The sequence below is a fragment of the Anabrus simplex genome, chromosome 1 (genome assembly GCF_040414725.1).
Source record: "Anabrus simplex isolate iqAnaSimp1 chromosome 1, ASM4041472v1, whole genome shotgun sequence".
Lineage (NCBI taxonomy): Eukaryota > Metazoa > Arthropoda > Insecta > Orthoptera > Tettigoniidae > Anabrus > Anabrus simplex.
This window is the reverse complement of record NC_090265.1, coordinates 959816590-959842528: the sequence shown is the minus strand read 5'-3', so window position 1 is coordinate 959842528 and position 25939 is coordinate 959816590. Positions and strand designations below refer to the sequence as shown.

Genomic DNA, 25939 nt, shown 5'->3' with positions numbered 1-25939 from the left:
TGCAGCTCTGATGACGTCGCACAAATAGGTGAATAGGCCTAGCTTTGTGTCCGACCCGCGCATTGCAAGCATGCATCAGTCATGCTGTATGTCTGTGTTTTTAGTTAATAATGTCCACCAACGTAATGGTTAGCACAATTAGTTGCTGTTCTCGGGAGTATGATTTCGATTCCCGGTACCGTACTGCCAGAGATTTACGAATGGCAGGAAGGTTGATATGCGGTAAAAGCGGTACATGTAACTAAAAAGAGCTGTACCACCTCGGGATGAGGAAACGAGTTTACTTTAGTTGAGAAATATTCGCGGCTGTTGCTATTTATACAGCAGGCAAGATCATTAACAAAGTGGTCGTTTAATATCACGTAACTCGGGCCAATATAGGTATATATTTGGAGAGGAGCAAATTTAAAACGTGATAAAAGCTATCCAATTAAAATCTTTGTTTTACTCGCCAATGTACCTAACAAATAATAATAATTTTGTCCCCACGTACTTTTAACAATTTTCGGAGACGCTAAACAAAACATACCACGGTATGCGTTAATAAAAAGAAGAGACAACGAATGTACAAAATTAAACATTATGATAATAAAACGCATTACCGCCACACCTGTAGATATTCATAAGTGCGGTATATTTTCATGTTATTTATTTTTATTCTTTCCGTCGAGAAACTTTTGGCACCATCAGGGCGATAATATACCTAAGCTAAACAATGTGGTCTGTCTTATCTCATGGACAGCTGTTTACAAAATCCTGATGTGATACATGTAGAGAACAAGCATGAAATGTACTTAAAAACAGGGGTCTGTGCTCCAACAGCCGCAGTTATCAAAAGAATGTTTCCAGTTACTATGTATTACATTCGGAAGTACAACTCATAACATACGTTAGTTATCAACTGATTGTTTGGCACACAGAACACCGGTTTGGCATGCCTTCTACAGACAGCTTTATTCACATTATTCAGAAGGAGTAGCTTCTGCTACATATACACCAAATGGGAATATAAGAGACCATCTCCAGAAACCATTCGGGAATAGATTCCCACTGTTTAGACTCTACAGTCGGGAACGAAATGATTTCTAAAAGGTTCAAAAAGACGGGACCTCGTATGCTCTCGATTGCAATGCATGGCTCAAAGAGAATGAAGCATGGTTGACGCGACTGACGAGATGGCAGTGAAGATGACGTCACTTGGAATTCCGACATGCCGGTAGCAGGGCAGGGAAGTTGGCGGAGCAAGGCGGTAATTCAAATGATAGCAGTGATCAGGTTTTCTGTGTGGTAGGCCTACTGCTGAACTGACAGAAACAAATGACTGGCCATTAAGTTATTTTGTATCAATATTTAATTATATGATAACACGATACCCTTATCCCTTTGTTCTACGGGGTCGAGTATGAAGTGAGACGAATCTTCGTAGCGAGCTTTTACGGTCGTATGCCCTTCCTAACTTCAAGCTCACCAGAGGAATTAATTTGATGTAACGAATGACGTGATATGAGTAACTAAAACAGACTTTTAAATTTACCGTAGGTCTAAAAGTCGTGTTCACCATGTATTGTCTTCTTACGTTTAGAAATACTGCCTTCCGACGAAAATAGGCAGTATAACTTAAATAGATTCTAAGTTTGTTAAATAATAGTATAGAATGTTTACATGTACAATTTATACCTCTTTATAGCCTAGAAGTCATCTGTTCGCTGTACAAAACGTTGAGGTTATCGCATATTGGACCCCCCCCCCTTTACTATTTTTGGCTGTAAAACTGGGGGGAAAAAAGGGGTCTAATACGCGAGTAAATACGGTAAATAGTATTGATGGGTGGAACATCTTTCTTGTCTATATAGGTGCATCCAATCAATATGGAAATGAAACTTATACATAATGACCACCTCAATTCGCACCGCGGATGGAACAGATGTTTATTGTCAAGCCTTGAGACTTGAGACAGGTGCACGGGCAGCAGCCAGGCTTAACCCTAGCACCGCTTATCCCGCATCCACATGACTTCTCATCAGACCACCACCGTAGGATATTAGACTAGCTGTTCTATACATAAATACAGAGTAATACTTCACCCCTGAGGATCTCCGATGTATTATCCAAAACCAAATTGAGGAGAGGATCGTAACCCTTCAGAATACCAGCTGCTTCTCTGCCTCCAGCGAATTTAACTCTAATATTCTTTTCCAAGTACTTTGATAGATCAAGGATACTTTCTTTCCTCTTCTTCTCCTTCTGATCACCTTGAGCTTGCACCTGAAAAACATTTTATTTCAGAAATTAAAATTCTTATTATACTTTGCAAAACCAAAACTACGGAGTGGCAACAGAAAAATGGTTATAAGTTTTTAATATTTGCCTACAATTGTTTCAGATTACAAATTTTGGAGGAAAACACGTCATAGCCAAATTGCAACCTGGAAAAGATTGCAATGACATCAAACACTACCAACCACTATCCCTCTCATGCCACTTGGATATGACTTTTGAAAGAGCATTACTCAATAGATTAATGAAGGCTATAAATCATCTCATTCTACTTCAAATAGGATTCAGACCAGGCAAGAGTTCTGTTGTCTAGATTCTAAGCCTAACACAATACATCAAGGATGAGTTAGAATATAATCAGATAACAAAAGTAGCTTTTATCGCTCTTTGTAAAAAGCAAGTCATATCCATCAATACGGGCCTAATCATGACATTTATTGCTTATACTAAACGCTCCTCATCACACAGTTATTTTCTGCATATTGCTACACAAGAACTATGTTCTCAACAACAATCAGAAACTCAGTACCATTCATTTCCATCCTGATACAAAACTGAAGATACTTTGGTGAGCTTAAAGGACGAGAAAGCACGTGGAAATCTCAGAAAAATGGGCTTTCGCAAGGAAGTTTCTGGTTCCAAATCTATTTAACATTTACACAAATGATCAACCCCTTCCTCACAACACAAAGAGATTTATTTACACTATCAACCTAGTCCTAGCCACCCAGTAGTCCTCTTTTGAAGATGTAAAAAATCAATGGAAGAGTGCAGTACTGTATGTATTAAACAGTGTATAACATAACATTGAGAACACAATACTGTACTTTACACCTTAAAAATAGAGAGAGACAACAAGGAAATTTTCTTGGGATTGCACCCCTCTTGAACATAGTTTCACTTCAAAATATCTAGGAATGACAGTGGACCACTCTCTTACCTTCAAATCACATTTCTATGCCTCAAGGAAAAGGTCAATTGATACCAAAAATAACATCCTAAGGAAGTTCAGAGGCACAAATTAGGACATCAAACCATAAGATCACAGGACTACAACCTTAGTACCCTGCCGCAGCATATGCCTACTGCGTGTGGTACAGTATAAAGTCGGTGTCAACCAGGACTCAGCACTGCCACAATGTCTCTTCACTTGCAACGAATTGTCCCTTAGACCCCCCTATAAGCCGACAAATATCACACTTGCAAGCATCACCCAAGCACAACTGCAATACCAAGTTCAAGAATGGAACAACTGCCTCTTCCTATGTGGTCTCTCTTGGACCTTGCCTGCAGAGTGACTGTGGAGTTAACAACAAATGTGAGCTCAGATAAATGCAACTTGGATGCAATGAAGGGATGTGTCACCGGCATGTTCTGTGACAAAAGAATGCCTCTTCGTCTAGTCAAAGATATACTGAACCCCAGTTATTTTTAAAAATTTACTGCATCAACCAAGAAAAATACATATATACAGATCACTTTTTTACACAGTGTCCTGCCTTTGATATATATTTTTTCCATCGGATTGGCAAGTTTTTGATTCCGCCCTGATAGAAAGAAGAGGGACGTGTGCAGAGCCAGTTGCGCATGAACTGTTCTGCATTTGCATCATCACTGAACCGCTGACCTCCTTGGTCTTGTTTGAGTGGTCCAAACAAATGGTAGTCACAGGGCGATAAATCTGGACTGTACGGAGGGTGTTCAAGAGGTGTCCAGTGAATTCCTCCACTTTTTCCCGCATTAAAGCTGCAGTATGCAGCCTTGCATTATCATAAAGAAGAATGACGTTTTGGATTGGTTGCCGGCATCGCATGTTGCGATACGCAGCTTTTGCTTCATCCAGAAGGCGACAGTAATAGGCTGCATTAATTGTCCTTTGTTCGTGAAGAAAATCCACAAACAAAACGCCTGTGGAGTCCCAGAAAACAGTTCCAAGCACCTTTCCAGCAGATGGGCGTGTTTTGGCCTTGACCGGACCTGCTTTATCTCTTCGCTCTCACTCCCTGCTTGCTTGCTCTGACTCTGGGGTGTAATGGTGCACCCAAGTTTCATCACAAGTCACAAAATGATGCAAGAAATCCTCTCCTTCCTCCCCGTAGCGACTTAGGAGTCTCTAACAAACTTCCTGGCGTAAAGTATTTTTGTTCCTGGTTGAAGCGACGAGGAACCCACCTATCAGACCATTTTCTGAAATGGAGGTCATCTCAGATGATGATTTGAATATTTCCGTAACTTATTCCTATGGCTAAAACAATTTGCAAAATTTTTATTCACCAACCTTCACCAATAATGTCACGAAGGCTAATGATGTTGTCTGCAGTGATGCTTGTCTGCGGTCTCCTTTCAGGAGGTTCACTTTCCACAGCTACTCTTCCTACCATAAATTATTTACCCCACTCATACGAGTCTGCAAAAGAGTTTCCTCCCCAAGCTATGCGTGGAGCCGTCTCAAAACTTTAGAAGGTTTGGTGCTCTCTTTTGCGAGAAATTTAATAATGATGCATTGCACAACAGCCGTGTGCACCTCTTGCTCAGTCATGGCGAACTGAAGCAGCCCAGCTCTCCACCGTCGTTCGCACGCACAAACCCCTTCTCCAGACACCCCCCACCAACATCCTGGCAAAGCCCCGACTCATAATTATTACTAACAGCAACGGTACATTCAATTCCCGTTTATACTTGATTCGCATTCATATTATAGCAATGAATTATATTAAATATGAATACAGCTGAGATGAATACTCAGGGAATTTTGAGCCCACGAGAAAGGAACACTCGGGTAAAAAATATTTTCTTATGATCCACGTGTCCTGTTTATCCTCTTATTCTCCTTCTGAACAACATATGGTTTATGTTACATCTTTGTGATAGTGACATTTTTCTGAACACTTCCAGCCGCATGACAATTTCATATCACGAGTTGGATAAAGAGACTATGTTTTATATCTTTCTAGGCAATAAGATCTTTCTTCTCTTTGGAATGCTTCATGTGGTCGTGGCATTTAATTTTCTTCCCCACTTCACTCACGGATGACATTTCCTGTTATGTACTCAACACCATTTTCAGAGTACTTGGTGCATGACTAATATTTTGTAGCACAGCAATCATGATCAGCAGAGGTGCCGTCATCAGAAGGAACCGTAGTCCATAGATAAGACAAGCACTACTTCATGTTGATGGGTAATGTCCCAGGAAACACTTTCTGTATGCTGATCTGAATTGCTCTGCATTGGGATTATTTCTGTTTCTTCCCCTATTACATATGGATAAGAAGAGCAATTTTAAATTGTCGGTAATGCCTTCGGCAGCTAAAGTCCCCTGTCATTAACTAAATATCCGACTCCGTAGAGAAACATACAAGGGTTGGACACACTTCAAAAGTTCTGAACAGAGAGTACTTTGCTGCTTGTGATACCCTTTGTCTCTCCATGTTATTCACCCACTGTCTAGTCAGGTATTTGTCCTTTAGTGAAAACCTGTGACAAGAATTTGTGCCTTATACTGGCAGAAATTAAGATGATCTTAGAGTAACAATAATTTATTTACTGCTACCGAACTCAGTGAGGAAACCCATTACACCAACGAAAAAACTTCTCTTAAAGCAGTATTTTAAATTAAGACTCCACAGATACAGAGTTATTACACAACAACTGAAAGGAGTAAACCATATGGCAGATGTACACAAAATTAATACTTTTCAATGGGACAATGAATCAGAGCTAGAAATTACGTATCTGTTCATGTGAATAAGAGAGCTGTTTCGAATTGAGCAATGTGACTTAATAAATCAATATAAAATTCAATTTGTTTATTGGTAATTTCATTTCCAGTGGCCTTCCACAATGCCAACCCCTCGTCCACGTCGTGGGAGATGGGCAATGGCATGAAGTAGGGGATTGCCTGTAGGGATGATGTAAAACTGATCACTTGGCAATAAGTAAAAGATGGAGACATTCACTCCTGGATATGAGGGATAAACATGGAGCAGATGTAGGGAGCGACCATCACCTTATGATTGCTGATATTAGACTGACGGTGGCAGCACCAGTAAAATAGGCAGCAGTACGAATGAAACGTTTCAACTCCGGGAAATTTGGGAAACTAGAGGTGCAAAATGAATTTAAGATATATTTGAAGAACAGGTTTGAAGCCCTCACCGAACCAGATGAAGAGGTAAATACCAAATGGAACACAGTCAAGAAACTCTTTCATGACACATGTGAAGAGATAGTGGGCTACAGAGAACCAGGGAGAAAAGAATGGATATTGGATGACACTTAGGAATCAATCCAAAAGCAAAGAGAGTGCAAGGCACTCGTCAACTCCAGAGAACAAGAAACCAGAAAGCAGTAGTAATGGAAAAATACAGGGAGGCCAACAAGGAGGTTAAGAAGAAAGTGAGGAGAGATAAACAAGTGTTTACTGACCAACTGGCAACACAAGCAAAAGAAGCAGCAAGAGTCGGCAACAGCAAACCAGTATATGCCATTACGAGAAAGCTTTCTAGGAGGAATTTTTCAGGGCAGAAACCAGTCAGAGATGCAAACGGAGTAGCCTTGACATCTGAGACACAATTGGAAAGATGGAGACATCACTTCATGGAAGTACTCAATAATTTTGGTGAGAAATCAAGAACTGAAGAAGTTGAAACCATTTTGGAGGATCCAGACATCTCGGTAGAACCACCAACACAACAAGAGATTGCACAAGCAGTGGAACATATGAAGACTGGCAATGCACCAGGTGTAGATAACATTATTCCAGAAGCCCTAAAGGTAGATCCAGATTTAACAGCGGAAATCATGGAGCCACTTCTATCACTAACATGGAACGAAGAACATCTTCCTGAGGAATGGGAGAAGGATGTCCTCATCAAGAAACTGAAGAAGGGTGACCACTCAGATTGGAATAACTGGAGGGGAATAATGTTGCTCTCATATGGAGGAAAAGTGATGTGATGTCAAGAGTCATACTGAACAGAATAAGCATAGCCGTTGACAGGAGACCACGTCAAGAACAGACAGGTTTCTGAGAATGTCAGTCTACTGTGCATCAGATTAACACACTAAGGCTAATCATTGAACAATTTAATAAGTATCAGACATCTCTGAATATATTTTTCATTGATTCTGAAAAGACCTTTGACTCTGTCAACCGGAGGAAAATGTGAAAGGCTATGGAAAAGTTTGGAATTCCACAAAAGGTAGTCCGTTTTGCACAGGCAATGTATGATGGATATACTTGTCAAGTAGAACATAAAGGGAAGCTGCGAAAAAACACCGGCAACTAGGTGTTCCTTCCGGAGAAAGGCCTCCTGAATGGCGCTCTCCAGTCTGACCAGATGATCAGTGGCAGATCGATGAGAGCGGAAACAAGACTGGTAATTAGACAAGAGACCTTCCTTTTCCATGGCCCACACAAGATGCCGGTTAACCATACTTTCAAATAGCTTACAAAGGCCATTTGTAAGGCATATTGGCCTATACTATCCAGGAGTTTTGGATCTTTACCTGGCTTGGGAACTGGTATCACAATTACTTCACGCCATTGAGATGGAAACACTCCCTCACTTCATATTCTGTTGAAAAGGGTGAGGATACCCTTGAGACATATGTCACTCAAATGCTTAAGCAGTTGATTATGGATTTTGTCTGGTCCAGGAGCCGTGTCTCTGCATAGCGCAAGTGAACTCCACAACTCCCACTCCGTGTAAGGCATGTTGTAGGGATGTCAAGCACTAGAGGTGAAAGAGAGATGGTGTGCCTCTGCTTCGCGCTTAATTGGTAGAAATGCAGGGTCGTATCTCCCAGAGCTGGACGTATCTGCGAAATGTGACGCGATGTGGTCTGCAATGACTGAAGGAATCGTAACAGTATCTCCATTAATGGAGATACCAGGGACTGAGGGCACATTCTGTACTCCGACAATACGGCGGAGTCTTGTCCACACTTGTGATGACGGAGTATGTGCCGTCATGGAAGACACACACTTTTCCCACATAACTTTCTTACATTCTCGAATTTAAAAAAAAATAGGCGTTTGCGAGCAGACGCTTAAATGTGATACGATTGACCATCGTAGGATTCCGACGATCACGCATGACTGCTGCAATATCGTCCATCGACCGCGCGACCTGTTTCCGGCGACGAATACCGGACAAGGAAAGAATCGTTTCCCCTGCAGCAGCTAAAATTCCAGTAGTAATAAAAGAAACTTGGTCATCAACAGACTCCAGCACATCATCGGCCATTATTGCGCGTTTGGAAAATTTTGGCCAATTTGCACACCGAAGTAACCAGCGCTTGGGTACTTCAGACTGTCTTTGATTCAAAATTTGAGATGGTCCATAGAGATCCTATTTGAAACTGTTCTTCAACTTCTGTTCTACACCTTCATATCCTCGACGTATATGCCCACCATATGCCCCCGACTTTTGTCTTTTATCTTCAACATTATGATTAACTTTGGATCTCTCGCCCAACCTTTGACTTTTATTCCCTCTTCTTTACTTTTACTTGGATGAATTACATAAATTTGTTAACTAATAGTGGTACATGTTTCGCCTTCCCTGAAGGCATCATCAGCCATAGTCTTAACCTTAAATTAAAAATAAGCGTCTAAATAGCATGTAATAATGAAATGAATTTTAAAATCTTGAGGAGATTTGAAGTATCGATTAATAATAATAATAATAATAACAATGTGATGAGATAATAGTGGAGGTATTAACAAAATTAACATTAGAAGGTTGCTAAAATAAGTGCAATGGATAAAAACAACAGATTGTTATACAACAAGTAGTAAAATTGCATAAAAATAAAGTTGATAGTCTGGCGGTTATAATTAGACGATGGCGAAAGATCGTATATAATCAAAGTAAAGAAGAGGGAATAAAAGTCAAAGGTTGGGCGAGAGATCCAAAGTTAATCATAATCTTGAAGATAAAAGACAAAAGTCGGGGGCATATGGTGGGCATATACGTCGAGGATATGAAGGTGTAGAACAGAAGTTGAAGAACAGTTTCAAATAGGATCTCTATGGACCATCTCAAATTTTGAAGTAATGCTCAATTGTTGTAAGTTGTGAGTTTGTAGATATCATACAGTAGTTGAAAAGTCATATAATAGTGGAATCTGTAAAAGGAAGCAAGAAACGTAGAGTTAATTGTGTGAAAAGATATTTGAAAATATTGAAGTGGAATCGTGTGCACTTACCATTTGACGGTGACAAAGATAGCTTGTAACGTTATGAGTTAAAGTATTTTCAACATTAGACATCTTGCTACGTGTGTTACAGCTGAAGGTTTGTGTTGGAGGGGGATCTGTTTGCTTTGACGTAACTATTGGAGGGGGGCTGCTATTGGTGGGAGGGAAGGAAGAGAGTGTATTACTGCGCGTGTTCTATCTGTGTAAGGCCATTGGAGGGAGCGATGTTACGGTGGGTGTGGCTATGGGTTTATTGGTTGTATTTGAATTAGAGGTACTAGCGGTGGGGGGAAGGGAGGGGGGGTATATTAGCTGTACAGGAGGTGGGAACGCTAATTGATGTGAGGTTGAAGATTTTTAAGAATATGTTGGTGAGGGGAGTTGATTCTCGTAATAAAATAAGGATCTGTTCATACAAGGGGCTTTTTTTTTTATCAATAGTGTCATTTAGGTTCTTATCTTTATTAAAATGTTGGTTGAGGAAAATAAATAAGTTTTCATATTCTGTCATGAGTTTACTTTTATCGACTCTTTTTAGGATATGGAGGTCTTGTTCTATTGTGGTGAATTTATGCCCTGTGTCCCTCATGTGGTTGGCCATTGCGGAGAATTTGTCGTGTCTTTGGGCATTGTAATGCTCGGCGTATCTGGTGGAGAAGCTGCGGCCAGTTTGGCCAACATAAGAAAAATTACAAGTAGAGCATTTCAATCTGTATATTCCTGATCCAGAGTAACTATTGTCTGTGATGTTAATAGAGTTGTGATTAAAGAATAAATTACGATTAGTGTTTTTTGTTGTGTAGGCTATTTTTATTTCGTGCTTCATTAATGAATTGGTTATTGGATAAATACTATGGTTAGTGAACGTGAATTTAGCGTATTTTGGTTTGACGGGTTTCGATGGAGTTAAATTTGTAGCTAGTTTCAGTTTGGTTTTATTAATGATTTTATCAATCATACTCGTGTTAAATCCATTGACTATCGCAATTTCCTTAATGAATAATAATTCTTTCTTTAAATTAACAGAGGATACAGGGATCTTTAATGCTCTATATATTAAACTGTGATAAGTGGCTTTTTTATGTGAGTTGGGATGTAAGGAATCATTTTTTATGGTTGTTGGAGAAAAGGTGGGTTTTCTGTATATTTGGAAGTCGAATTTGTTCAATGCTCGTGTGATTTTGATGTCTAAGAAGTACAAAGAGTTATTGATCTCATCTTCTTTAGTGAATTTAATATTATTATCTAAGTTGTTGAGAAATGATAGTATGTTATTGCTGTTGTTGATTTGTTTATCAATGATAGCTATGGTATCGTCAACATAGCAATGCCAAAGACAGAGTCCGTTGATGTTATTAATAATCTTACTATGTTCGAGATTATCTAAGTATATATCGGCTAGTATTCCAGATAACGGGTCTCCCATCGCTAGACCTTCTTGTTTGTAAATTTTCTTATTGAAGGTAAAATAGTTGTTGTCTAAAACGAAATTAAGTAATTTTAACCATTCATCAATTTCGATTTTACTCAATGTGCTATGTTTTAACAGATTGTTTTTTATGATGTTAATAGTATTGTTGATAGGGATATTAGTATACATGTTGGTGATGTCAAAAGAACATAAAACGTTGTTTGGTTGTAGACGGAACATATTTAGGGAATTACAAAGTTCGATCGAGTTCTTTATGGGGTTGGAGTTGTGATTTGAAATGTTTTTTCAGGAATTTGTGTAGGAATTGAGAAGTTTTATAGGTAGGACTATTTATACTATTAATTATAGGCCGAATGGGGACATCCTTTTTATGAATTTTGGGCAGTGATCTGACTGTCGGTAATTTTGGGTTCATTACAGTTAATTTCTGATAATCTCGATCATTTAAAATTAAGTTAGAATTTTTAAGAAGGTTCTTTAAGTTACGCTGTATTTTGTTTGTTGGATCTTTGTTAATTAAGGTATAGGTATTGTCTGAAAAAAAGGTTTCAGTTTTATTGATGTAATCTTGTTTGTTCATTATTACTATGGTGTTGCCCTTATCTGCTTTTGTAATTACTACGTTGTTGTTATGGATTTTGGATTTCAGGTTTAGAATTTGTTTCGAGACGTTGTGGTTATTATTAGATGTTATCTCATTAACCAAAGTTGGGAGTTTCTTTTTTACTTCATAACATACGTCATTCTGTTTATCAATCGTGATTTGTTTATCGATATAAGTTTCGGTTTCAGCGATGGTAGTGATGATGTCTTCTGCTTTTTTGTGATTAGGCCAATTATGTTTGATGCCTTTATCTAATAGATTTAATTCTTGGTTAGAGAAGGCTGTATTAGATAGGTTGATTGTAGTGGGAATGTTAGTCAAATGGGAAGGGGACACTTTGTTGTTTGTATTTTGGTGAGGTGTTTTACATTTGTTTTCTTGAAGACAAAGTAGTTTATGTTTTAGGGTTTTCTGTTTCTTGTCTAATATGTAAGATAGTTTAAGGTCAGTGTACCTTAAAAATGAACTCCATTCAAGTGGGGGTAATATTTGAGAGATCGTCAAATGAGTCCTATATAATTGTAAATTTAGTAGAGATTTCTTCTTGTATAATAGTTTAATTTAATTTTTCAACCACATGCTGTTTACTTTCTTCCGAGTGGCATTAGATTTTGAATAGGGATGACTTTTTCTTTGTAAAGATTTGAGAAATTTAGGTACCAACTCTAATTTCAAGCAATCTTTAAGAAACTTGATATCTCTAGAAATCTTGCCTATTTTATTTTTCAGGTTCAAGTACTTGTTAGGTTTTACTATTGCCTGGTTGGCATTGCCATTACATGTGATAAATATCATTTTTGGTCCGTATTGATGATATTTGATAGAAATAATAACAGTAAGTTATTTATTAGACCACCTAATCAATACAAAGTCTAGTCTTGGATGAATTACATAAATTTGTTAACTAATACTGGTACATGTTTCGCCTTCCCTGAAGGCATCATCAGCCATAGTCTTAACCTTAAATTAAAAATAAGCATCTAAATAACATGTAATAATGAAATGAATTTTAAAATCTTGAGGAGATTTGAAGTAAAATAACATTAAAAATAAGAATGATGGTTTAAAAATACAATGTGATGAGATAATAGTGGAGGTATTAACAAAATTAACATTAGAAGGTTGCTAAAATAAGTGCAATGGATAAAAACAACAGATTGTTATACAACAAGTAGTAAGATTGCATAAAAATAAAGTTGATAGTCTGGCGGTTATAATTAGACGATGGCGAAAGATCGTATATAATCAAAGTAAAGAAGAGGGAATAAAAGTCAAAGGTTGGTCGAGAGATCCGAAGTTAATCATAATCTTGAAGATAAAAGACAAAAGTCGGGGGCATATGGTGAATTTGTAGAACACGTCGAGGATATGAAGTTGTAGAATAGAAGTTGAAGAACAGTTTCAAATAGGATCTCTATGGACCATCTCAAATTTTGAAGTAATGCTCAATTGTTGTAAGTTGTGAGTTTGTAGATATCATACTGTAGTTGAAAAGTCATATAATAGTGAAATCTGTAAAAGGAAGCAAGAAACGTAGAGTTAATTGTGTGAAAAGATATTTGAAAATATTGAAGTAGAATCATGTGCACTTACCATTTGACAGTGACAAAGATAGCTTGTAAATTATGAGTTAAAAGTATTTGCAACATTAGACTTCTTGCTACGTGTGTTATAGCTGAAGGTTTTTAGACAACAACTATTTTACCTTCAATAAGAAAATTTACAAACAAGAAGGTCTAGCAATGGGAGACCCGTTATCTGGAATACTAGCCGATATATACTTAGATAATCTCGAACATAGTAAGATTATTAATAACATCAACGGACTCGGTCTTTGGCATCGCTATATTGATACCATAGCTATCATTGATAAACAAATCAACAACAGCAATAACATACTATCATTTCTCAACAACTTACATAATAATATTAAATTCACTAAAGAAGATGAGCTCAATAACTCTTTGAATTTCTTAGACATCAAAATCACACAAGAATTGAACAAATTCGACTTCCAAATATACAGAAAACCCACCTTTTCTCCAACAACCATAAAAAATGATTCTTTACATCCCAACTCGCATAAAAAAGCCACTTATCACAGTTTAATATATAGAGCATTAAAGATCCCTATGTCCTCTATTAATTTAAAGAAAGAATTATTATTCATTAAGGAAATTGCTATATTCAATGGATTTAACACGAGTATGATTGATAAAATCATTATTAAAACCAAACTGAAACTAGCTACAAATTTAACTCCATCGAAACCCGTCAAACCAAAATACGCTAAATTCACGTTCACTAACCATAGTATTTATCCGATAACCAATTCATTAATGAAGCACGAAATTAAAATAGCCTCCACAACAAAAAACACTAATCGTAATTTATTCTTTAATCACAACTCTATTAACATCACAGACAATAGTTACTCTGGATCAGGAATATACAGATTGAAATGCTCTACTTGTAATTTTTCTTATGTTGGCCAAACTGGCCGCAGCTTCTCCACCAGATACGCCGAGCATTACAATGCCCAAAGACACGACAAATTCTCCGCAATGGCCAACCACATGAGGGACACAGGGCATAAATTCACCGCAAGAGAACAAGACCTCCATATCCTAAAAAGAGTTGATAAAAGTAAACTCAGGACAGAATATGAAAACTTATTTATTTTCCTCAACCAACATTTTAATAAAGATAAGAACCTAAATGACACTATTGATAAAAAAAAAGCCCCTTGTATGAACAGATCCTTATTTTATTACGAGAATCAACTCCCCTCACCAACATATTCTTAAAAATCTTCAACCTCACATCAATTAGCGTTCCCACCTCCTGTACAGCTAATATACCCCCCTCCCTTCCCCCCACCGCTAGTACCTCTAATTCAAATACAACCAATAAACCCATAGCCACACCCACCGTAACATCGCTCCCTCCAATGGCCTTACACAGATAGAACACGCGCAGTAATACACTCGCTTCCTTCCCTCCCACCAATAGCCGCCCCCTCCAATAGTTACGTCAAAGCAAACAGATTCCCCTCCAACACAAACCTTCAGCTGTAACACACATAGCAAGATGTCTAATGTTGAAAATACTTTTAACTCATAACGTTACAAGCTATCTTTGTCACCGTCAAATGGTAAGTGCACACGATTCTACTTCAATATTTTCAAATATCTTTTCACACAATTAACTCTACGTTTCTTGCTTCCTTTTACAGATTCCACTATTATATGATTTTCTACTACTGTATGATATCTACAAACAACTTACAACAATTGAGCATTACTTCAAAATTTAAGATGGTCCATAGAGATCCTATTTGAAACTGTTCTTGAACTTCTGTTCTACACCTTCATATCCTCGACGTGTTCTACAACTTCACCATATGCCCCCGACTTTTGTCTTTTATCTTCAAGATTATGATTAACTTTGGATCTCTCGACCAACCTTTGACTTTTATTCTCTCTTCTTTACTTTGATTATATACGATCTTTCGCCATCGTCTAATTATAACCGCCAGACTATCAACTTTATTTTTATGCAATCTTACTACTTGTTGTATAACAATCTGTTGTTTTTATCCATTGCACTTATTTTAGCAACCTTCTAATGTTAATTTTGTTAATACCTCCACTATTATCTCATCACATTGTATTTTTAAACCATCATTCTTATTTTTAATGTTATTTTACTTCAAATCTCCTCAAGATTTTAAAATTCATTTCATTATTACATGTTATTTAGACGCTTATTTTTAATTTAAGGTTAAGACTATGGCTGATGATGCCTTCAGGGAAGGCGAAACATGTACCACTATTAGTTTACAAATTTATGTAATTCATCCAAGACTAAATTTTGTATTGATTAGGTGGTCTAATAAATAACTTACTGTTATTATTTCTATCACACATCATCAATACGGACCAAAAATGATATTTATCACATGTAAGTGGTTACTATCACAGACATCATCGTGTACTTGCCACCGTAGCAGCGGAACTAGCGCACGGCTGTACAAAATGACATCCAGGTGTGAGAATGTGCCACGAGCGCTGCTGAAATGTGTCGGTTCCCCTGTATGAAGTACGCAAAGATCTAACAGGTTTATCAGTTGTACCAGCATCCTCCCCCTAGCACAGGAAGGCGGAGAACCCCAAAGTGTGTTACGGGCATACACGTCTCCCAGCATGGGGAAAGGAGGAGGTAACTGAGCGATTGTCATGCATGCATTTCAATATTGTAGTCTGGTGGAATGTACACGCTGTACACCGTTGTCATTACTGGCAACGGAGTGCGAACTACAACTACATCTAGCTGAGTATGGAGCGGAACTTCGTCGCTGAAGATGCTGGAGTAAACTGTGGCACAAACGCCCCCAGTAGCCGCGCCATCTTTAGAATAAAAACTATATACTCTCATAGTCATGTCATGTCCAGGTCTCAAAAGAGATTCCTGTAGACAGCTATGGAGTCTGCAAAGACAGATATCAATTGACATAAGTCAGGTAGGCGACAGTGATAACGATTGCAGTGGCAAATTAGGAGAATTTCTTTTCCTTGTTTCGGTCAGCAACCTGCCAATTTCTGCCGTCTTTGTCGGTGTCCATTTTGTCATCGTCACCATCTACAATACCGTATAATCCCGAATACCACCCGCCATAAAATAAGACCTGCACCCTAAATTTGAGACGGCAAAATACGGAAAATAAAATAAAAAAACAAATAACTTACACACCTATTTAATTTTCTTCAAATATACCACAAATATAAATTCAAACAGCTTCAATAAAATCATCATGAAAATCGGTCCAATACTCAGATCATTCACAATTCACCGTCATCTGAAGTTTCACCACAGGAACTTTCGTCACTGACATCTTTCCACAACTAATCGTGCTCATTACCGTCCACTGAATTTGAAATTCCACATTTCTTAAAGCTTTTGGACACTAAATCATTGGGAATGCGCACCCATGCGGTCTTGATGCAGCTGCATATTAGACCCACTTCAGGCCTCTTCACTCGTCCGGTTGGTGTTAACGTGTGATCACCATCGCTTAGCACACAGGAGCGAAACGCTGGTAACTAGAATGAGTTAGCTGAAAAATTTATAATGTCCAATAATGGACCATTTATATTGGTATTATAATTTAGTCATTCAGGACAAATATTTCAGGTTCCCTATATCATTTGATGGCCAGGCAGGCATCAATTTTTGGTAATGAGACAAAGTCTCTCATAGTGCATTGGCACTGCCGGTGGCTCCATGTAGCCTGCGCAGTGGCCTCCACAGTATGCACTAGCCATGCGTCTTGGTGGGTGTGCTATTTACCAACTGATGAGCCCAACTTAGCACACAGGGGTGAAACGCTGGCAACCAGGAGTGAGTTAGCTGGAAAATTTATAATGTCCAATAACAGACCATTTATATTGATATTATATGATCACCGTCAGACATCCATTTGGTGTACAACTGTTTCATTGCAGTTTTGAAAGGCTGGTTCATGCATACATCCAACGGCTGTAGAATAGAAGTGAGTCCTCCGGGAATTATCGCAAGATTTGTTTTTCCTTTCCTCATAACTTTTACGACGTCAGTTGTATGTCCTCAGTAACTGTCCAACACAAGCATGTTTCGTTTTTGTAACAAAGCTTCCGGGCAACATTGCTAAACGCACTTCACCCAGTCCTCAACTAACGCACTGTCCATACAGCCAGACTCTCGTGTTCTAACAATAACATCGGACGGCAAGTTTCCTTTCGGAAGTGTCTTCCTTTTCAGAACCACATATGGAGGGAGTTTGGTTCCATCTGCTAATACGCACATTACGGTGCATCGTTGCTTTTCATTACCACCTGTTTTGATGGTTACTCTTTTAGAACCCTTCGTATCCACTGTATTTTCGAACAGCATTTCAAAATAGACAGGTGTCTGGTCAGCATTCCCAATTTGCGGCAGCAAATAAGAATTTTGCTTCCTCAAATGAATAATGTGACACTGAAAGGCCGTTCATTTTTCTTCATACGCCCCAGGGAAATGTTGTGAAATAGACATCCGTCTCTGAATGCACAATCCCTTTCCCCGATAAAAGTTTTGGATCCATCCGCGGCTTGCAGTAAAACCCTGGGTTTTGAGTTCTTTTGAAATCTCTAGTGCTTTCAATTGACACATTTCACTAGAAAAACCATATCCTAACTTATGTTTCTCTGTCACAAATTTGTGGAGTCGTTCTTCAATTTCCGGAAACACTGCACTCCGTCTGCGGAACACTCTGCGATCACCATTACTTTTTAGAAGATTTTACTTCTTCTTCCGAAAATCACGAATACACAATTCATCAATATCGTACTTTCTGCCAACGGCATGATTTCCATATATTTCAGCTTCGCTTACAACTTTAAGTTTCTCACGCACAGTAAATGACCGCAGACACCGTTTTGAATCCATCGATTACTATCGAGACAGCACTTTCACGGGTCAGATATGGAACTCGAATGTGAGCGAGGGATACTTCCACAAACAACAGTCTCGACTCTCGCAAAGTACGATATCCCGCGAGATCAGCTATTCGCGCACCCAAAATGCCAGCAAGACTTGTGAAACAAATGAAGATCGAACATCCGCAGCAGCGGCTTTCACATTTACCCATATTCTTTCATTTACCGCATTTCATTACCTTACATTTCGCGTTTACATGCCACTGTAACCATATTGAGAAAAAAATCGATCTTGTCTTCTAAAATGCAACTAAAACACAATAAGACCTGAATGCCCGTTTACATGTGGTATATTGAGTACAGTAACTGTACTCAAATCTATTTCAATACTCCATGTAAACGTAGTAAATATTTACTAGAATGAACGGCTTGAATACGACCTGCACCCAAGATTTAGAACCAATATTTTGGGGAAGAAAGTGCGGGTGGTATTCGGGATTATACGGTAATAATGGTTCAGTCTCCATTGTGTCCTCAGCAGGTGGTGACTTGGAGACTGAGCCCTTCGTAGATGGTGAGCTCTCTGACTTTGAACAGTGGGCCTTCTTCCTGGGAGAACCGAGTTCTCTAGAAATGTATCGAACATGTGACTGTCGGGGCCTCTCGTTCTTCCCCGCTGTTTCCTTGAAGGAGAACTGGCAGATTGTTTGCTGGTCTTCTTCGGGGATGCAGTGATCCCCGATGGGGTTGGAGAAGACTGTTTCTCTAACTTCTTAGGGGAGCACTGTGGCTTCCCTTTCTGACCTGTGCTTTGGTAGGAAGGCTGGAAGAAGGTTTTCTAGCCGTACTTGGGGAAGTCATTCCCCCCGCACTTGTAGAAGAGGACTTCCCAGGCAAAGGTGCCTGGGAAGTGCCCTTTCCAGGTATTTATTGGCAATAACTTGCTTACCGATGGTTTCGTTGAGATATGTTCTTTCTTTTCTTGGTTATTGGTGCTGTGAGGAACTGTCTGCTTGTTAACTGATGGTTTCTCAGCAGCGGTTGCTACAAAACTTGTTGGTGTTATCGGCACTTTCGCTGCCTTCTCAGCAAAGGAGACAGAGAATTCTGGAGGGGCCGTTTATTTAAATTTTCTCCGGGCATCTGGATAAGATAGTTTATCCAGTGTCTTAATCTCCTGGACGTTCTTTTCTTCCTTGAATGTACGACAATTCTTGGATCGAGGGGCATGCTCTCCTGTGCAGTTTACATAAACGGGTAGTGGTATGCATTCTACACTGGTATGTTCCCCTTTTCCACATAACTTGCTGAGCCTTGGCAGAGCGGTGATGTGTGACCATTGGCAGTTGTAAAAGCGCATAGGTGCTGGAATATAAGGTCGAACTGTCATCGCATACATTGAAACTTTAATTCGTTGGTATGAAAGCACCTGTGTTGTGAAGATTGGCTCTGACACGCCTCTTGAGCCTCGTGACGTCGCAAACTCTCCGACTTGTAAGGCTTCGGATGAGATCATAACTAGAGGCTTTGACTAAGTCCCTGTGAAAGATGGCTCCTTTAAAGGAGTTCAGAGACTTGTGCTTTTCCACCTTAACTGGTACTGGTCCGAACAATGTAGCTTCCAGTAACCTCTTACTCTGTACAACCGTAGTGGTCTTGATAAGTACAGAGCCGTCTCACAGCATCCACATCCAATCAACCTCTCCACCAACAATATCCTCCACAGCATTACTAATTAGAAACAGATTTTCTGGAAGGAAGCTCTGTCCATTGACTCTGGAGGCAACCAGGAATCGAGGCACATTTTCCTCAGACGTTTCCCTATTAAACAAATCATCGGCTTGGTTGAAACGTTTACGTTTCTTTGCGGTACAATTTAAAGACGCAGTTTTAAGGCCTGCAGCCTTCGACGAATTAAAACCAAACTCAAAAACCCTGTATAGTCCCACGCATACCTGGGATATAAAAGGTCGACCTTCGGCAGAGCCCTGGCGTATCAAAGACAAGGCTACATACTCCTAGGGCGTCCGGTATTTGGAGGGGGGTCGCTAAGAACTACTCTCACAGTAGCCATGCATCACCTCGCCACGACCTGAAACTTGTGACTGGGGTGGGCTGCTAAGAACTACTCTCCCAGTGGCCATGCATCACCTTGCCACGACCCGAAACTTGTGATTGGGGGAGGATAAAACCTCCATACTAACCTATGCTACCCGAGGCAGAGAAGGTGGCTAGACAGGAAGAGGAATGAAATTTAAGAAGGTGAGAATAGAAGGGTAGAAATAGTTATGAAAAATAAAGAGCACAGACACCTTACAGGCAACTCGGGAACACCTTGTTAGTCTGGCCATACACCAAGGCCAATCCAGCATGGGGAACCCTGAGGTGGCACAGCCTTCGGGATCAACAAGCACACAAGCCCCCACACCGATGTCAAGGTTCTGGTGTCCCTAGAGGGGGCAACATTTCTTCGGCCCTCCTCCTTGCCCAGTAGTTTTTCATTCTTAAAGGCTGTGCAAGTTTCCATTCCTCCAACCATTTACCTTGTGTAGGTTCCTGTTCTTCCTCAAATCCCTATGTTTGGACTATAATTCTGATTTCATTCCTATCTAGTTTGGTGATCCTAGTTCAATAAGGTTTCTATCTATTAGTTAGTACCACTTTGGTCTAGTGGCCTTGTTTTGAAAAAATTTGTAAATTTTATGGGAAAGTCTGGTTGAGACCATTCTTTCTAAACGCCCAGTGAATTGGATTCGTTGCTAGAGACCATTCTTTCTACTTGCCCTGTAAATCGGATTTGTTGCAATTGCATTGTATCTGTGTGTGATTTTAGAAACACAATATATTTCACAATTAGGATTAGGGTAACAAATTCCATTCTTAACACTTGCTCCTAGAGATTTTTCTCATAAATTTTTGTTCCTTAAATCTTTTTTATTGCAGATTGAGTTTCTGAAGCATAAAGTGCTTCTGGTTTAATCACTGTTTTGTGATGTTGAATCTTACTGTTTCAGGAGAGGCATTCTTTATTGTAAACAGTTTTTGTTAGTTGTAAGGTAATTTCAATCTTCTGAATTCTTTTCATTACCAATCTCTGTAATCCATTCACCTAGATATTTAAATTCCTTCACTCCGGAGATTCTATTAGTACCAACGTTAATTTACTGCTCTGCAGGATTCGAATCTATACATATAAAATTAGAGTTTTGTCTGTACATTGCTTAGAATTTAAAAAGAATGGTATTTCTGTATCGCCCATGTCCACAGTAACAAGGAAATGCACTTTTTACTTTTCCATAATTTCTGTCCGTCTGTCTATCTGTATGTATGTACGTACACGCACCACAAGAAAACAGCTCAAGAGAATTTAATGAAAATCAGTATTTAAAGTCGGGGTGTGAGCCACTACAATCTAAGCTATAAATCATTTTACTCACACTGAGTGAAATGGTAGTTTAGGGGAAGGCGTAAAATTGAATTCTCAAATATTTATATTATTAGTGGTTCTACTGATAAATACTACATAACTAAAGTTATATAGAATTAAATTTCCGATCATTTATGTCATACATTGTTACCGTACCGGCTTTGATAACACAGATATTCATGAATTTGTATTTCTGTTGCCAAGTACATATCAGTGCCGAGCCACGAGAAAACGGGTTAACAGAATTGAATGTAAGTCGGTATATAGAGTCGGGGAATAAGAAACTACAGTCTGTTATAAACAATTGTATTCGCCCTGTATGAAATTGTAGTTTAGGGGAAGGCACCTAAAATTTAATTATTAAATACCTATGTTATTGGTCCTATCGAAAAGTACTACATAACAAATGTTATAGAGAATACAATTTCCGACCATTTACATTTTATTCAATTTTATCGTACCGACTATGACAAGAGTGGTATTTCAGAGTCGGAAGAAAACTAAATGTGAAGGCCTACAATATTGAAAGCGCATAACATTCATCAACAATAACATTACATTGACCATTGTTTGTGGCGAGTTCTTTGTCTCTTATGCTGCCGCTCAACTCCGATAGATGGGATTACTGATGCGTACCGAGTATAACAGCCCAACTGAATATTGGAGAGAAATAGCTGGGGAGTTAGAAAACTTTCTTCTTTAGCATGTCATTCCTCTGGTTCATACATTTTCTGACACCGTACAGCTGGTACGTAACTCACTGGTTCATTATAGTATTCCAGCTATTCGATCCCTACTCTGACACGCTGTTTTGAATGAGCAGTGTGCACTCTTAAGGCAGATGCACACTTAGTAGTAGTAGTAGTAGTAGTAGTAGTAGTAGTAGTAGTAGTAGTAGTAGTAGTAGTATGACCTGGTCTAGAATTACAATTTTGGCATATTCCAAATTATAGCATCACATTTCACTAAATAACTCAAAATTCAACCCTGAAAAGAGCCATTTCTTAAAAAGAGCTTCTTCCTCTTCACGTTTAGTAAATTCTACATTCATTTTTTTCAAAATTAGCAGTGAAGAGGGGGTTTCTCCCCTGGCTTGGATGAAAAATTTGCCTCCAATCAGATAGATTTTTCCGCCGCCAATGTCGTGAATTAAGATTTTTCGACTCATCGGGTACTCCTATAGATTTCTCCGCCGCCAATGTCGTGAATTGAGATTTTTCGACTCATCGGGTACTCCTAGAAAACAGATTAGTAAAAGGGCATCGTTTTTGGCCTCAGACTCTCCACTATTCGATCCCCTCACCGAAAAAAGTCTAAAAGTGTTCACGGATCATGGCTGTCAGCGGCCTGGTCATTCCGCTCTGGAAATTTGGACTGTTAGATCGGCAGCAAAGTAATGTTCGTTAAAAGTGAGAAAAAGTGTGGTTTTTCATTTGATCAAGTATTTTACGTGAAATCAATTGCTTTTACTCGCGCCATTCCTACTGACGTCATTGTAATGACGTATGTTCATTTCAGTTGGGAAAACCACGAATACAGTCTTTCTGGCGATGTAAAAAGGCAGGTGGAGAGTGAGTGCCTGCCATTATAATGCAATTTCCCAACCTGACTGTGACTGATGGTAGGCAAGCGGGCCTACCATTACAATGAAAATTCCCTAACGCATTCTTCATATGAGAAAAGACGTTTGGTGATTTCTCCGTCGCATTTATAGGGTAACGTCAAGAGCTATGCAACTGAATACAGTCTTGCACACAATATGTACTCTACCTACAATTCTGTATACAATGTAGAATTCCGTAGCAAAGCACGGGTACATCATCTAGTGAATCATAAATTTATTTTTTTTCCACTTGATGTATGAAGTCCAATTCTCGTACTTGTTCTTGCAGTATAGCAAGTTGTTTCTGTGCATCCTGGATGTTTTTGGCAATTAGTGCCACATCATCAGCAAAAGTTACACTGTCAATTTTAATATTTAATCTTTGGTTGTAAATAGTGAGATGGTGCACCTGCTTTTCTCCATTCCCTGAACACTTTCTCCAAAGAACAACTGAAAAGTATGGATAGAGTTGGTGATTATTGCTTTATGATGAAATACAACTAGGAAACCATCCTCTACAATAAAACTATGATTTCCACCTATTCAACACATTAAAAGCAATTATAAAATTAGGATCTCATCCTTATTTTATTGCTAAGTTATTAAAAACATAGGACATGTTTCGTTCAAATTTTTAACATCTTCAGCTATAAACATTTCTTAATGTTTACCTTCGCCTGGTTGACCATTACTGTATATTGCAAGAGACTATTAACACAAATCAGAGGGGAAAACTGGAAGGGACCCGACACCAGAAAATGAAGGTACCGGCTAAAGAACGACAAGGGCCACAAAAATGTCAAAAACATATCAGATGTAAGACTTTTCAGACATTTGCTCTATTAACCAGCGTTTCGTCTTAGGTCTGACACTAGACTCATCAGAGTGGGATGTGTCAGACCCTACCCACTGATGCTGGGGTGTATACAGGTGAACTTATCAGAAGCCCTTATAAGGGGTGTGAAAATAAGACTCCCTAGGCCTTGAATGCTCTAATACCATTGAGGCCTACATCCGAGTTGACTAACATGTAGTATTGAGTGCGAGCAGTGTCTGGATTAGCATGCAGGCACTAGGTTCCGCAAGGCATTCTACAGCAACCGAGCGCTAAGTCCCAGTGTTACATGATGATGAACAAGCAACAGAACACGGGAAGTTCAAAATACCACTCTCTTACGTCTTGTTCGTGATAACACTAAACGAGTTCAATTTTACAGTTAATGTTTACCTGTCTGATATTATTGTTAATGATCTGAAGGGAATAAACTGAAATTTGATCATATTAATTTTTTTATGTAGAATTTCCTGCCCAGCTGCTCATTCCTGGAACCTGGTTGGCAAAAATTTCTGGGGAGAACACTGTTATAGAAAGTAAGCAAACTAATGGATCTATGCTCACTGCTAAAAGTGATGCATGGCAGAAAATTTGTTGTGAATTCAATTTTCATACTGACGTTACTCAACGTACAATCAAGCAACTGAAACAACTGTATGAAAATCATCTCTTCCGTTTGTAACCCTTTCTGTATAGGCCTACCATATTCTAAATATTCAAGATACAGAAATTCTGCATCTAATGCACCTGCTATATTTTGAGCTAACAGAGAATTTAACTGCTTGAACCTGGGCAGTTAACTGAAAGGTTAACAGATTGTTAGTCTTAACCAATGTTAATTTAATGCTAATTTGGTTAAGTTCACTGTTATATTAAAATTTTTAACAGAGAGTTAAATGTTAACTGTGGTTGAATAAACCAAGCCTATGTGAGGAATCAGGAGCCACTCCCTGACATTATTGTAATGAAGTTCCTCAAACCAATACTTGACAATCATGAAAGATTTGCTAAAAATGACACTGATATCCTGAAGAATTTCATGACAAAGCTTCTAAATCGGAAACTACTAAAATTATGCTTCCCATCACACAGCAAGAGTATTTACAGGTATTTAATGTTCGTTATTAAAAGATGAAGTTAATGTACTCTTATTTACAGAACTGTCATATCTATGAATTTAATGTGATGAAATATGTATCCCCGCCTTAAAACCCCGTGGTTTAACAGGTCTAAACAATGCGATCTAACGGCGCATTCTCAAACAACGCCGAGCCGCTTCTCAGAACGGCTCCCTCACGGTCTTGCGAGTACATGACGTTGGTAATGCCACTGCAGTGTGTTCCATTCGATTAAATGTATGTATTTCAAGTCGTTGCAACCAGCATAATTATATTTTTACAAAGAAATATAAACATTATTGCTAAAATGGAGGGGTTCAATGTTATAACGAGATAAAAGGGCATTGATTCGAAACAAGCAACATGACAATCTATTTTGAATACTTCGCATTCACAGATTGGGTCTCTAACCTACAATATTACAGCATGTCACGTAAAGACTGGCATGGGGCAACCAACATCGAAGCACTTTATTCTTATCATGACGTCCAAAAGTATATCCCAGTCTTCTGCTTAAAACGAAACATTAGAAGAAATGTTAAAAACCACTTTTACTCATACATCAAAACAAACACTACCACTGTACTCACAGCAGCCATTTCAACAGTTCCTACAGATGCACGAAAGAAAATGTATAACAAACAACATCAATTCCCAATTTTTATAATCTACACCAAAGAGGATAAGGATCTACACTGAGGTGCACTGAGGAGTAACCTAACAAACTAAAGTTCTTTGATAATTAGTCTTCCAATACTCAACTCAGTAACTCTCAAAACCCCGCACAACTTCAACCGTATCTCTTCTTCTTATTATTATTAATGATCAGCCGCGCAACCAATGTCGCCAACCCATGCTCCACTTAATAAGCTAGATCATCATCAAATATAAGCTACAAATAGCTAAATCAGAACTAGAAAAAGTTAGAGAAAAAAAAGCCAAATATATATATATTCTTTGTTCTGTTCAATTAGCAAACTAC

General features: G+C 38.7%; 1 protein-coding gene across 1 annotated transcript in view; it reads right to left on the bottom strand.

Annotated features, from left to right (window-relative positions):
- Window positions 1–25709, bottom strand: part of LSm7 (U6 snRNA-associated Sm-like protein LSm7) — a 92810-nt gene extending 67101 nt beyond the window's left edge. Inside the window, exons 1-2 of the mRNA XM_067136750.2 lie at window positions 25548–25709; window positions 2085–2265 (exon numbers count right to left, since the gene is read on the bottom strand). Coding sequence (XP_066992851.1) covers window positions 2085–2265; window positions 25548–25556 — 190 coding nt within the window. The 5' untranslated portion in view covers window positions 25557–25709. The remainder of the gene's footprint in view (window positions 1–2084; window positions 2266–25547) is intronic.
- Between the last annotated feature and the right edge of the window lie 230 nt (window positions 25710–25939).